The sequence below is a fragment of the Podarcis vaucheri genome, assembly GCF_965113315.1.
Source record: "Podarcis vaucheri genome assembly, chromosome: 7".
Taxonomy (NCBI): Eukaryota; Metazoa; Chordata; class Lepidosauria; order Squamata; family Lacertidae; genus Podarcis; species Podarcis vaucheri.
Window position 1 is genome coordinate 35717919 of NC_138765.1, and position 12731 is coordinate 35730649.

A 12731-nucleotide genomic window follows, 5' to 3' on the forward strand; every position below is an offset into this window, starting at 1 on the left:
AAAGCTTGGTTTCCGTTTGAGTATTCCCCGTATGCGGGCAGGTGCGTCACGGAAGAAGATCACAACACACACACGCAGAAGGGGAACAAAGATCCTAGTCTCGTTCTATTTATGCGGTGAAAAGAATAACAATCCGTTCTAGCGCTCTCTCCTCTATGGTTCCCCCCTCGCGCGCTCCTTCTCTAGGAGGTCGGAAATATAGATACTGTACAGTTCACTGGAGGGACGTCACAAGCGCCTGAGCCACTGGGGAGGGCGGGGAACCTCCCAGGGCCAGGCGTTGGCCGACCACAGAGCTAGGAAGAGAGAGCGACGCCCCGTCTTCTGCCAAAGAGATTGTCAATGGCCGACTTCCGTTTTGTACCGGAAAACCAGGCTGCGCGTCTCTCTAGCCTCTTGCTCGACTGTGGTCCGGTCTGTCGCCATGGTGTCGCCGGGTGAGGAAGTTATTTCCGGTGCCACAGAAATAAACGCCGGGTGGGGGGACGGTGACCTGGGGACGAGGCCCTCTTAATCGGGAGGGAGGGGAGGGATTCCTTCTGAGTACGGCGAAGACTTGCGATGGTCTTCGATCTATTTATTTGCAGGCCGCCGTTCTGCCCGCCAGCCGTAGCCTGCATGGCCAGTCAGGATGGTCACAGGCTCGCCCTGCCTGCTTTGAAACTGATTTTGAAATCTCTTCCGTCATCAAAGGGTTATTATTTACAAAGACTGGGAAACAAGTTTTGAGGCGGGGAGGGGGAAGTGTCTGCGATTTGTTACCAGAAAACGAGGGGTCCACACTAAGTTCAGCATCAGTTTCTCTTTTTCTCCCCCCTCCCCTGCTCTCAAGTGGAGATGGGGAACCTGCAGCCCTGCAGACTCCCAATTCCCATCAGCGCCAGCCAGCAGGGTTGGTGGTCTGCAGTGATGGGAACTAGTTCAGGGACATCTGGAGGACCACAGGTTCACCACCTTTGATCTAGGGCTTCCCATCACCTCATATATTGATGCTGTAGTTTATGCTGTTGGAAGTCTTATGGTTGTGGGGGCTCTGGTACCACGTCAAAAGGTGTTGGTGCTGGGGAACTGTTAGACGCTGAACCTTGAATCATTCCCTAACTCATGCATTGAAAAATTCTTGAAAACAATTCTTAGACTGTAGGGATTAGAGTGCTGTGTTGTTGCAGGTGAAGTTGCTGCTTTGGTCTTGGTGGCAGTTCTTTGGGGAGGAACCAATCCATTTTTGAAAAGAGGAACTGAGGGTCTGGAGCGAGTGAAGAGAGAGAGCAGAACTCTACAGCTGCTGGCAGAAATTAAATTCCTTTGCCTCAATTATAAGGTATTGTTGCACACCACTCCAATCTCTAAGTGGTGTTAGATTCCCAGGAGGTCCAGGTGCTTACCCAGGGTTCGTGTTTCGTTTTGGAAATGAAGCACTGCGGAGACTCTGGTTTCTATGATGCCTGGTCTCTTTACACGTATATACAACCTAAGCCTATGATGGAGGGATTCACAGCATCAATAGCCCAAGAGGGCTTTTCCCACAGCAACAGCCTTGGACTCAAGCAGAAATAAAATGTACCTATTTATTCAAGAGATTTGTATGTTGCCTTTTATAAAATGGTATCATAAGGCAATTCAAGGTACAATTTAAAACACGGTACAATAAACTACAGTAAATGCATGTATAGTAAAATAGATCATGGTTCAAAAGATTACTAAAACATTGCAAGCATAAAACAACAAAGTAGAGAAATTTTCTAGCAACACAAAAATTTAAAACATCAGATCTTTAAATGCCTGAGAGTAAAAATGTTTTATCTTCGTACATAAGATAGTAAAGTAAACATGAAGCAAGGGAGGGTGCTTCACAGCTGAGGCACCACAGATGAAAAAGCTCACTGTTGTTACCACCTGTCAGGTTTCTGATGTGGGGGAACACTGCAGAGAACTACTGGGTGGGATGCTACTTTCTTTTGGAGGTGACATGAGAGTAGGTGGTTCTTAGGATGCCTAGATCCTAAGCCATTCATCCTCAGCCTGCAGCCCTCCAGGTGTTTTGGCCTACAACTCCCATGATCCCTAGCTAACAGGACCAGTGGTCAGGGATGATGAGAATTGTAGTCCAAAACATCTGGAGGGCCGAAGGTTGGGGATGCCTGTCCTAAGCTGTAAAGGGCTTTAAAGGTTGAAACTAGCACCTTGCATTGGGCTGGTAAGGAACTGGTAGCCAGTGAAGAACTTTCAGAATTGATATACCGTACTTTGTTCCCAGTGACTCATTCCAGTTAAAATTGTATTTGCCATATTTTGAATCAGTTGCAGCTATTAACAAAAATAGCCCCAATTACAACACATTACAGTAGACCATTGTTCTTCAATCTTGGTTCCCCAGAAGTTAGACTACAACTCCCATCAGCCCTCACTATTTATGAAGTGGGCTGCAGAACTGTAGGTCAGCAACAGCTGGGGAACCATGTATGAAGAACACTGCAGTAGCCTGAAATGGGGTATTAGCAGCTAAGGACTTTTCAGGATCTCATTGCAGCTCATTGTCATTTCAAATCCAGTAATCCTGGAGGTCTGACCATGCTGTTATTTTTCATTTTTGCAGTACGTGGTGCCATTTGTGCTCAACCAGTGTGGCTCTTTTGTCTACTATCTTACTTTAGCATCTACAGGTTGGTCCTTAATTACTGCTTATAGAGGATGTGAGTGATATTTGGGGAAGAGATGCAGACACTTCCAAGTCTTGATTACTGTTTTGTGGCCCAGTTTCAAATAGAACATACTGCAAGTGGGGGGTGCCATTTTTGAATGCTCCCCTGTGTAAAAACACTAACAAACCTGCAAAGAGAGCCAACTCAACAAGAAGTGAGCTTGCTTAGAACCTGCTCAATTTTTTGTTTGTTTACTGACAGAATGCTTTTCACAAGGGGAGCATTCAAAAACAACACCCCTCACCTACAGCCTGAAGTGGTATCATTCACTCTGTCACCTGCACATTCTACCACTTCATTCTGCTGCATGTGTAGACAGAGCCAGAGTCACTGTGGCTTTTTTGTGTTTATTGTGGGATTGAGGCTCCTCCCACATGCAGGTTTTTTTGCAGTGTCCACATGACATTTCTGGCACAAACACCAGCACATTTTTCATGCATATAACCTGGATTTACTTTTTTATAGTAAATCTGGTAAGTGTAAAAACCCTAAAACCTGTTGCTTTATTAAGCCCCACATCTCTGCAATCTCCTTCACTTACTCAAGGGACTGCACTACCATAGGTCAGTCTGAAAGTATCTTCCCTGCAGGCACTTTCCTGCTTGAGGATGGATTGTTCCCATCACAGAGCCATTTCATATTTGTTTGATTAGATCAAATGTTTCAATGGTAACTCTTTCTCTCTTCCATTTCAGACCTGACCTTGGCTGTACCTCTTTGTAACTCTCTGGCTCTGATGTTCACATTAGCAACAGGGAAGGTTCTTGGAGAAGACATTGGCAGTGCAAGTAGGTCTCTCTTTTCCTGAGCAGATGCCAACCCTGTCCGCTCCAGCTGTGCCCTTCTTACAACTGTGCCCTTCTTCATAGAGAGCTAACAGGATTTGCATATAATCCATGAACAAGTTTCATTGAAGTGGATAGCAACAGGGAGCACTTTCAGAGCTTTTGCTTATTTTTCCAATTTTTTTTTCTTTAGGGGCAGCACTGGGAATGTTACTGACAGCTTTGGGAGTTGCACTCTGCATAGCTGGGTCTGTACATGAGAAGTCATGACAACCGTATTGGAAGAAGGACAGAATTTGTGGAAGGCAACAGTTCTCCATGCTAATGCTGGCTCTGCTTGTAGGACACACACACAGCATTTTTGGAGGCACCCAGTGGACTCCACACAAGCTTAGAGCTGTCAAGGCCTGAAGGGAAAGCATTGTCTTCCTTAACCTCTAGCCCCACTGGTTGGCAGCGGGCCCTGGGTGGAATGACTTGGCATTGGGATGCTCCTGCCAGCCTGTCCACAGCAGAACCCTTGAGAGTTCTCAGGGTGCCTTCACATTAGTGGTGCAATAAGGAGCATTTTCAACTTGGGCAGGGTTTGTTCAAAGTGCTCAAGAGAGCAATTTTCTGCAAAGGTGAACTAAAAGTGCAGAAATTGAGGAAGACAATGGAAGTGCTGAACTGTAAAGCCCCAAACAGCATCATCTGAAGGACTGCTTAGGCCTATGTGAAGTTGCCTAAGCACTGAAATTGGCTTTGGCAGTCCTGCTCTCTGGCCCATAATTAGTTAAGATCAGAAGGGCATGCAGAAAGACTAGGCTGGAGGACAATGTGTTGGAAAAGTCTGGTCTAGGCTAATGCCTAGATTTTTTTCTGTAGATTTACTCTTTGATGCTTATTTTAATTGCTTCTTAATCATAGTATAAGCCACCATAGAAAGTTGTTACCTGGACAGGTGATGTGTAAATGATTGTAAACAAATAAAAACAATACTGCATTTGAGTATGTGCAGAGTGGCTTTTCCCTGCCACTGTGCAACCACAGCTCCGTACCCACCCAAGCTACTGGAATGACAGCGCAGGGTTCTAGGCCATATTGAGTTCCAGCACTAAATAAAAATAAATGAAATAAACCCCTAATGACTCTGGGCAAAGCATAAATCTTATGTTGGCTGCATTTGCAAAGTTTCATGTGTGGACAGCTATACCCTCTTCTTTGGAAAACTCCCTGGTGTTTTCAATGAACTCAAGAAAGAGTAATTAGTTGTACACATGTGAGACTTGCAACAGAGTGTTGCAGTGGTTGTTGGTTGTTTTTTTTTATAAATAAAGATTTTCTTGTTTTACATAAGTGTGTGCATTGCTTTTTTCCGGTTGTAAAGTCTTTTCTACAGATTGGTTACATTTGATATGAGACATCAGTGTTGTATACAGTTTAAGATCAGGGAAGAGGAGGGGGGAGAGGAGGGGTGGTGGTGAGTGTTGCAGTGTTGAGTGCAAGATACTCCACCATCATTTATCCCACCCAGTTGCCCATCAACAGCACCCATCCCCCCAAATCAGTATTCTGTGGCCACTGAACATGTCTGGTCTTCATTTTTCTATTTTTAAAAAATAGCACTCCCCACTCTCCAAGCCTTCAGAAACCCATCCCACGTGTGTAGATTGTCCTTGTATATATACTGCTAATGTAGCAAAGTTCAGAAGAACAAGAAAGCAAAGATTTAAGAAAATAACTGGCTGAAGACACATGTCTCCATTTCACCTTTATTCCACTGAGTGTGGTGGTTTGCATGTGGCGACATCACTGCCTCAGTATCACTCAAGGAATAAATAGTTTGTGTAAAACGTTATCATAGAGGAGGGCTGTAAAGGGGCAATTTCTCATGTGACTACTGTGTATAGGGAGGTTTCACAAAAATGGCTCCTTATGTGAAAATGTGGCAATAAAATATTGTATGCAAACTTAAGTAGCAATAAAATGAAGGTAAAATCAGCCCTCACTAATAAATGCTCATCATTCTTGTGTCAAAGAAGTGGGTCCAAAATGCTGGATGAGAAGTAGGGATTCAATGATGGAAAGAAAGTTGCATTCTTGAAGGAATATTAAACAAGGTCCTGGAGGGGAAAAAACACCCTGTACTTTAAAACCTACTTTTATATATACTATACAGTGGGAAACTGGAGAGAGGTTGCCAGGCTCACCTCTTCCAGCTGTCTCACTGAAAAGGAAAGAGACCCAGGGGCATTATCGAATTGAAAGCAAAAATGGTTATAGTCTGAACAAGAATTGAGAAAAATGATTATGTTAAGACAGGACTTGCCAGCCTGACTCGCACTGGAACAATGTCTTTCGACCCCCATAAAGCCCCTCAGCCCCCTTCCACAATGAACCCTGCTCTAAGAGACACACCCACAACAGGCAAAGCTGTGACATGGAAAATCAGAAGAGAATCTTCACTTGCTTTCACAAGCATGAAAGCTGGGACCGTGCAAAGTAGCCAGCTCCAGGGAACCACAAGCCCTTCCCTGAAGTTATGGTGGGAGCTGCTCTCCCAATGCTTTCTTCCCCCTGATAGCTGGTAAGAACAGCTACATCTGTTACTGTGTGACTGGGAACATAGGCTGGAGACCTCCAAGTCGGCAGTCACTCTGGGCTCCCAACTTCTGTTTCAGGATCAAATACTATGAAGAAGGGAGAGAGGGAGAAAACAGAGCGAGAAAAGGGAGAAATAAGGAAATGAGTTGTGGATGAAGTCTTGTCCTTTGTACAGCACCTAGTGCACTGTTGGTTCTGAAATGAATATTAAACACTAATAAGCACCAGCATACCTTTAGACTCCAATGGATACTGCCTCTGACAATTTTAGCTATTTGTGGCTGAGCACCCACCCACTGAATTTAAAAGAAGCAAAAGCTGAAGAATCATCCCAGACCCACCAGCTCTTTTCTCAATGGTGGGAGGGTGCTGTAGGCATCATCTTACAAAGGTGTGAACAAGAAGTCACAGCTCCACACCGCAGCACCTGCTCTCCTAACATCTCCTCCCCATGCACAGAAGGCACCCCATGGCTCCTTGAGAACCAGCTCTTACGTTCTTACGGCTGGCAATCGCTTGTTGCAGCCACAGCAGCTCCATGGCCAGGTGCTTTCGGTAGCGCTGGAGGTCAGGCACAGCTTGGGGCATCTCTGGTACTTTTTGGAAATGAAGCTCTGCACAACAAAAGGTCAAGAAACTACTCTTAGTCTGCCTCCCCCTTGCCATTCCCCTCCTGTTGGCTCCTCTTCCCTGCCCCCCCCCACTACCAGGTAAGTTTATTGGGGCAGGGACCTGCCTTTTTAGCATAAGCAAAAAGCACTATGTTGGGTGATGATGCTGAAGAACAGAGAAAAACAGCAACTACTGCAAAGCAAAGGAAGACAGTGGGTGGGAGCTTGGAGTCTCAAATTGTTCCACATGCCTTACCTTGCCTCAGCCTTGGAGACTCCATGTCAAGGATCATGCTGCTCCATTCGGACGACATGCTGTTGTGGTGCTGGCCTTCCTCACTGTCTCCTGGCAGGCTGCAGGCATTCCCAGGGGGCCTGCCCACAAGACACTCCTCCTCAGCTTCAGTTACTACCACCACCTCACCTGGAAGGCTGCTAGGAAGCTGCATCTTGCAATCAGGGTCTTTTTCAGAGATTAGCTCTTGACAACAAAGCTCTGTCTCCTTTTCATGCAACTTGTTCTTGTTGGCTGCTGGCTCTTGGACACTTAATTCCCTGAATTTTATTGGTTTCTGGACAGACTATAAAACAGAGGAAGAAGAGCACCATTTTCAGTACAAGGCTGCAACAGTAAGCAGCACCCTCACATTTACTGAAGTCAGTTCTCATTTCCCACTTCTCTTTCCTCCTCGTGCAATTAAAAGCCAGCGAAATTATAAGCACTGCCAGCTTCTACCAAGAGCAGAAAGAACCAGTAACCGTACCTTTGGAAGAAACACCGGCACAGGCATGGAATGACTGTCCCACTTCAGCCAATCCAGATCCCCTTCAATCTCCTTGACGATGCTCTCATATTCCCCCTTTAAGCTTTTAAATCTCTTCCTGACCAGGTAACCCCTGACATGAGCCTAGGAAGTAAATGAATCATAAAAAAATAACAATCACAAATTAGGAAGGAATTAAAGGTCATTAGCTTAAGCCTGGTTTAATAAGACAAGTCCACACAGGCCAGCCTTCTAGGGTTGCCATGAGCCCCCCCCCCACTTCCTGGTCTTGTGGCTTTAAAAAGTAGCCCAACAAGCAGGAATTATATAGTGATGGTTTTTCTATCTCCACCTTTGCCAGGCTGCTGTAGAAGATGCAGGAGAAAGGCCAGTTAGGAAGTTGGCAGTCCTAGTATACTGCGCTCCTGACCCCAATCCCAAGAGAGGAGATGTTGGAGGCAGGAAAGGAAAGAAAGAGGAGCAAAATGCATATGTATGTGTGCATATTTATATATTACATGCTACTACCACCACTTTTGGGAACTTTTCCCTCTGGGCATTCTTTAACAGAAGCCACCATTTCCATTTAAAAACAGCAGCAGCAGCAGCAGCAGCAAAAAATGCTTTAAGCAGAGCAGTTTATTTGCTGCAAGGGAATCACTGAGGAAAGGGGTGGGATGGGTGAAATGTGTATTTACGCAAAGCAGGCCATGTTGGGAAGGGAGAGTATCTGCTTTGAATGCAGAAGCTCCTCTCGCCTGCTTTGCACCCACACCAAGCCTCCCGCCCTCCCAAGGTTGCTGCTCCTTTTCAGGGTCCCCAGGGGGATGAGGCCGCGATAGGAAGCCAAACCATGAGGACGAGCAGCCCCAGGTCTGCCTTGAGTGACAGGTCCACCATGCCAACCGGTGCCACCCACCATCCTGGTTCCGGTACCTGCAGCATCACCAGCACCTTCCTCCTCCTCCTCAGCACTAGCTGCTGCTGCTCTTCCTCGCTCTCCGTCATCTTCTTCGGCTTTGGCTGCCCAGGCAACCGCGCTTCCCGATGACGTCTCCGACGCGCGACAAGCGAAACCACATGTTCTTATTCTTGCAGTTCCCACGAGCAGTCGCGAGGTGGCGCTGCCTAGGCGCGCTCTTTGTTCTTTAGGCTGCCCACGTTGCAAAGGGGATGTTTTTTCTCTCCGATTCCTTAGAGCTGGGCTTCAGCCGGTTTGCCGCTTACTCTCACCTGGCCTCCCCAACACTGGCCCAGTCTTCTGGGTCCTGTAACTGACTGCTGTTCTCCAGGTGCACCAAAGATGTCTTGTCCACCCGTTCCCTCCCCTCCCCCCGCGGAAACCCTCTCTTTAGCGCTGAATCAGCAAACATCACTTGGGTCCCGCCCCCGCCCCCCCCCATTGCTCCCTTTGCTCCAATTCAGCGCTAAAAAGCAGGTTTTCTTGCGGAAAGCACCGGGACAAGTGGAAAGTCGCTTGGGTTTGCGCTTTCTAGCCATGGAACAAGCCCTGAGGATGGTAAACACCCAGGAGCCAATAATAGGCCTGCTACTCCTCCTCTCTTGCTCACTTGACTTTTCCTTCTTTCAAAGCTTTCATGCAATTGAAAAGCAAGTTTAGCTATTAACTCTAGAATACTTTATAAGCTTCATGTCTTTTATGATCAGGCTTCCTATCACTTGGCCTTGGTGCCCCCGCTATAGGCCTAGTCGCTCTGTTCATTCTTCTGATTCTGTGCTTATTCATCCCATGGTTTCTTGCACTTTATTGTTGCCCTTTTTCTCTTCCAGATGCTTAGAATTCTATTCTGGAACACTCGCAGGCTGCCCCTCACACTGTATGATTAAATCTCTGTTACATAAGAACATATGAGCCTGCTGGATCTTTATGCCCCATCTAGTCCCAGCATCCTCTTCTCAGTGACCAACCAGGTGTCTGGGGAAAACCAGCAAACAGGATTTGAGCACGGTTGCCTCCTGTGGCTTCCAGGAGCTGGTATTCAGAAGTATTGCTTCCTCTGGCTGTGGAGGTAGAGCAGAGCTATCATGGCTTGTAGCCATATTCACAGAGGAGAGGCTTTTTTGCAGGAGATTCATCACCCAGATCCAAACATCTATACATACTCCCCCCACACCCACGGGAAAACCAACCAATTGCATAGAAAAATATTTTTTATTTTAAATTAAATGTTAAAAAGTTATGCATAAAGAGTTTTGAGTATTTTCATCTACTGTATAAGGAACTGTCCATGAGAGAGTCAGATTTCTTCAGACATGCTTCTCTGCCTGTCCTGGGGCAATTGAAAAAGAGACTGGGCAGTTTACCTACCGCTCCCCACTGGAACATATTAAGAAGAGGATAACCTGGGCAGAGGCTGATGTAGTCCATGGCAGCAGGAAGGCACTAGGGTTGGAGAAAGTTGGTGCAGCCTATGGCAAGCTATGTGACTGCTTCTGAAGGGAGACTGAAACTGTTTGCCCACATTGCAAAGAAAACCAACTGCTTCCAAAACAGTTTAGCTCCATCCAATGAAAGCCGTCACTTGATCTGTAAGAACTCTTGGGTGGCTGAAGCATTTTAGCCCATTGGCTGGAGAAGCTATGACAGCCAAGCCAAATTTCATGTGCCACAAGCCAGCCCAGTTAGCCGTGGCCTGGCTTCAGAGGGTAAAAAATGAACTGAATCCATAGTTGATGTTTGTGGGCCAATATGGAGGGGGATGCAGGAGGGTATGGGGGCAGGAAAGAAAGGTGTGCTGATCACCTTTGGTTTCACTTGACAAACACCCACTGCACCATTGCCATAGTAACTGCTTCTGGACCATCCCAGTGAGCAAGGTGTCCTCAGCCACAGAGCAGCTGCCTGAAGCAGGCAGGAGGAAAGTACAAATGGGTGGCGCCAGGCACTGCTAGTCACACATCAATATGGTTCTCTGGATGTGGCTGAGGAAGGCCACAGGCTGTGGAGCAGAGGGGTATCCTTCCCCCCCACACACAAAAAAGGTACAGATTCAGCTAAGAGTTCAATAGTGATAAGCCAAGAGAGAAGCTGCAGCAGTGCAGCTCATTCAGTCCTTGGTAGAGATTGCGGAGGGAGTGTTGGGAGTATGTGAGGATGGGATGCCAGGGCCTGCCAGCTCTATGGCTCCACTTCCAGGTGCGTGGCGCTTACTGTCCAGTGACCCAGGTACAGGCACCGTCTGCTTCAGCCACTCAATTTCTGCCTGCAAAGGAAGGAACAAACAAAAGTGAGCCATGCACAGCTCCCAAAATCCAAGCACAGGAACAGCAAGACATTGTGGAGCCTGTGGCAGCGGAGCAAAATGGCTGTTCTTCCCCCAGTCATGGCTGGTCAAGTTTATTTTGACACCCAAGGCAGAAAACCCCACAATTATCTCTTCCTGGATGTAACCCCCCCCCCAATAAATTAAACAACAGTTTTCAGCCTTTCATGACCTCCAAAATCTGCAGCCTGAGGCAGCTGCCCCATTGTAACTATGGCAAGGTCAGCCCTGCTTGGCTTTGGCTATGTATCCCAACAGCAATTCTTTCTCCCTCCAAAGCCATTTCCTACCTGTAAGGCAGCCCGCTTGGTCTGCTCACGTCCCATCTCCACCTTCAGATCCTCCATGTCTTTCCTGCAAGAGGAAGGAGAGATGTGAATTGGGGGGGGGGGCAGAGGACCAGCTCTCCTCCACCCCATTGTTGTGGGAGAATCCTCAAGAAATATACAAACACACACTAACAAGTTAGTTACAGCCAGCCTTCCCCAGCCTGGTGTTGTGAAGCTCCCATCAGCCCCAGCCGGCACAGCTGCATGATGCTAAGGTTGGTGGGAGTACAGTTGTGCAGGCTGGGGCTGATAGGAGTTGGAGATCAAGACAGCTGAAAAGCACCAGGAAGGCTTCTTTCAGGAAGGCCCTGAACAGATGGACAATGACACCACCAGGCCGAATGCATGACTTGTGACATTGCTTTGCGCTTGTCCACTGTTGTGGGCAGGAGAGGTTTCTCCAGAGCTTCTGGAATCTCTGCCTGGAAGAGAAGAGGAACCTGCCCACCGCTGGCCCACCTCACCGATGCTGTGCACGCATCAGGTCCATCATGGTCCTCAGAGACCGGAGCTCTGCCTTGAGATCATCCAGAGATGCTGGCTGTTCCTCTGTTTGTGATGCCTCACAGGTTAGAGCTGTAGGCTCTTCTCTGGTGTAACTGGACTGCTCCTTCAACTGCCAGGGGAGAGACAGATACAGGACAGAGAGGGTTGGAAGGGACTGATGCTTCAATTCCTCCATGGGCCAAGGCTCCCAACCCCCATAGTAAAACAAAGGCAGGCAATGGAGGGCTGAAGCCCACCAATCAGAGAATCTTAGAATTGTAGAATTGGAAGGGACCCCAAGGGTCAGCCAGTCCAACCCCCTGCAACGTAGGAATCTCAGCTAAAGAATTCCTGGCAGATGGCCATCCGGCCTCTGTTTAAAAACCTCCCAGGAAGGAGAGGCCACCACCTTCTGAGGGAGTCTGTTCCACTGTTGAACAGCTCTTACTCTAAAAAAAGTTCTTCCTAATGTTTCATCATAATTTTCTTTCTTATAATTTGAATCCATTGGTTTGGGTCTTCCCCTCTGGAGCAGCAGAAAACAAGCTTGCTCCATCCTCCATTTGACAGCCCTTCAGATACTTGAAGATGGCAGTCATGTTACCTTTCGATCTTCTCTTTTCTGGGCTAAGATCCTGAAAATGGTACCCAGAAAGGAGGCGGAAACCATGGACCGCATGACTGTTCAAACCAGTTTAAGCCTATTGTGTTGCTACCTCACACAACTCACCAGTTCAGGGCCTTTAGCTTTCTCTGTGGAGCTCGAGGGCTGGGTTGATCCCATCTCGTCCTGCAACAGCCAATAAGAGAGAGATTTGGTGCCAGCCATCATCAAGACTAGCCATGTTTTAATTTGTATTTAAATATTGTTGTTGTTGTTGTTGTTTAGTCGTTTAGTCGTGTCCGACTCTTCGTGACCCCATGGACCAGAGCACGCCAGGCACATATGCTTGTTTTAATTTTATTTCAAAAAATTTATACACCACTCAATTGTGAAAAACCACAAAGTGGTTTATGAACAGAATAAAAGAATATAATCATCAGTTAAAACAATTAGAAGCAACTATGTAGAACATTAAAAAAGCAATAAACTAAAAACAGATTGCAACACACACCAACATCCTGCACATCTGGATAGGGCTTCCTAAACAAAAAATGTTTTTAGCAGTTGCCGAAAAGAGTGC

The 12731-nt window shown here is 46.9% G+C and overlaps 3 protein-coding genes and 1 long non-coding RNA gene across 6 annotated transcripts in view; 2 read left to right on the forward strand and 2 right to left on the reverse strand.

The window, feature by feature from the left end:
- Positions 1–306: 306 nt before the first annotated feature.
- Positions 307–5598, forward strand: TMEM234 (transmembrane protein 234). 2 transcript variants are annotated; one of them, XM_082229553.1, is made up of 6 exons: positions 315–437; positions 588–694; positions 1170–1321; positions 2597–2663; positions 3398–3490; positions 3681–5598. In XM_082229553.1, the coding sequence occupies exons 1-6, from the start codon at positions 343–345 to the stop codon at positions 3755–3757; spliced, it is 591 nt and encodes a 196-aa protein (XP_082085679.1). In that variant the 5' UTR covers positions 315–342; the 3' UTR covers positions 3758–5598. The 2 variants fall into 2 exon arrangements, with proteins under 2 accessions (XP_082085680.1, XP_082085679.1); XM_082229554.1 differs by lacking the exon at positions 588–694 and having other exon boundaries at positions 307–437.
- IQCC (IQ motif containing C) lies at positions 5198–8522 on the reverse strand. Its single transcript, XM_082229549.1, has 5 exons — positions 8385–8522; positions 7449–7592; positions 6941–7265; positions 6569–6687; positions 5198–6159 (listed from the first exon to the last, which is right to left on the reverse strand). The coding sequence occupies exons 1-5, from the start codon at positions 8454–8456 to the stop codon at positions 6076–6078; spliced, it is 744 nt and encodes a 247-aa protein (XP_082085675.1). The 5' UTR covers positions 8457–8522; the 3' UTR covers positions 5198–6075.
- Positions 8523–8882: 360 nt separating this feature from the next.
- Positions 8883–9649, forward strand: LOC309536007. Its single transcript, XR_014221482.1, has 2 exons — positions 8883–8967; positions 9240–9649. It is a non-coding gene; the product is annotated as an uncharacterized lncRNA (long non-coding RNA).
- LOC309535967 (CD2-associated protein-like) overlaps positions 9603–12731 on the reverse strand; it is a 29495-nt gene continuing 26366 nt past the window's right edge. Inside the window, exons 15-18 of one of the 2 annotated variants that reach the window (XM_082229507.1) lie at positions 12278–12337; positions 11526–11677; positions 11023–11086; positions 9603–10672 (exon numbers count right to left, since the gene is read on the reverse strand). In XM_082229507.1, coding sequence (XP_082085633.1) covers positions 10517–10672; positions 11023–11086; positions 11526–11677; positions 12278–12337 — 432 coding nt within the window. In that variant the 3' untranslated portion in view covers positions 9603–10516. Of the gene's footprint in view, positions 10673–11022; positions 11087–11520; positions 11678–12277; positions 12338–12731 lie in introns of both variants that reach the window. The other variant, XR_014221455.1, reaches the window with a different exon arrangement.

Bases quoted from the DNA above. Each gene is read 5' to 3' on its own strand.
- TMEM234 (XM_082229553.1), top strand. From the start codon at position 343: ATGGCCGACTTCCGTTTTGTACCGGAAAACCAGGCTGCGCGTCTCTCT. The intron at 438-587 runs GTGAGGAAGTTA...ATTTATTTGCAG, and splicing joins TGTCGCCATGGTGTCGCCGG to GCCGCCGTTCTGCCCGCCAG. The intron at 695-1,169 runs GTTATTATTTAC...GTGTTGTTGCAG, and splicing joins ATCTCTTCCGTCATCAAAGG to GTGAAGTTGCTGCTTTGGTC.
- IQCC (XM_082229549.1), bottom strand. From the start codon at position 8,456: ATGACGGAGAGCGAGGAAGAGCAGCAGCAGCTAGTGCTGAGGAGGAGG. The intron at 7,593-8,384 runs GTACCGGAACCA...TTTACTTCCTAG, and splicing joins AGGTGCTGGTGATGCTGCAG to GCTCATGTCAGGGGTTACCT. The intron at 7,266-7,448 runs GTACGGTTACTG...TCTGTTTTATAG, and splicing joins TGCCGGTGTTTCTTCCAAAG to TCTGTCCAGAAACCAATAAA.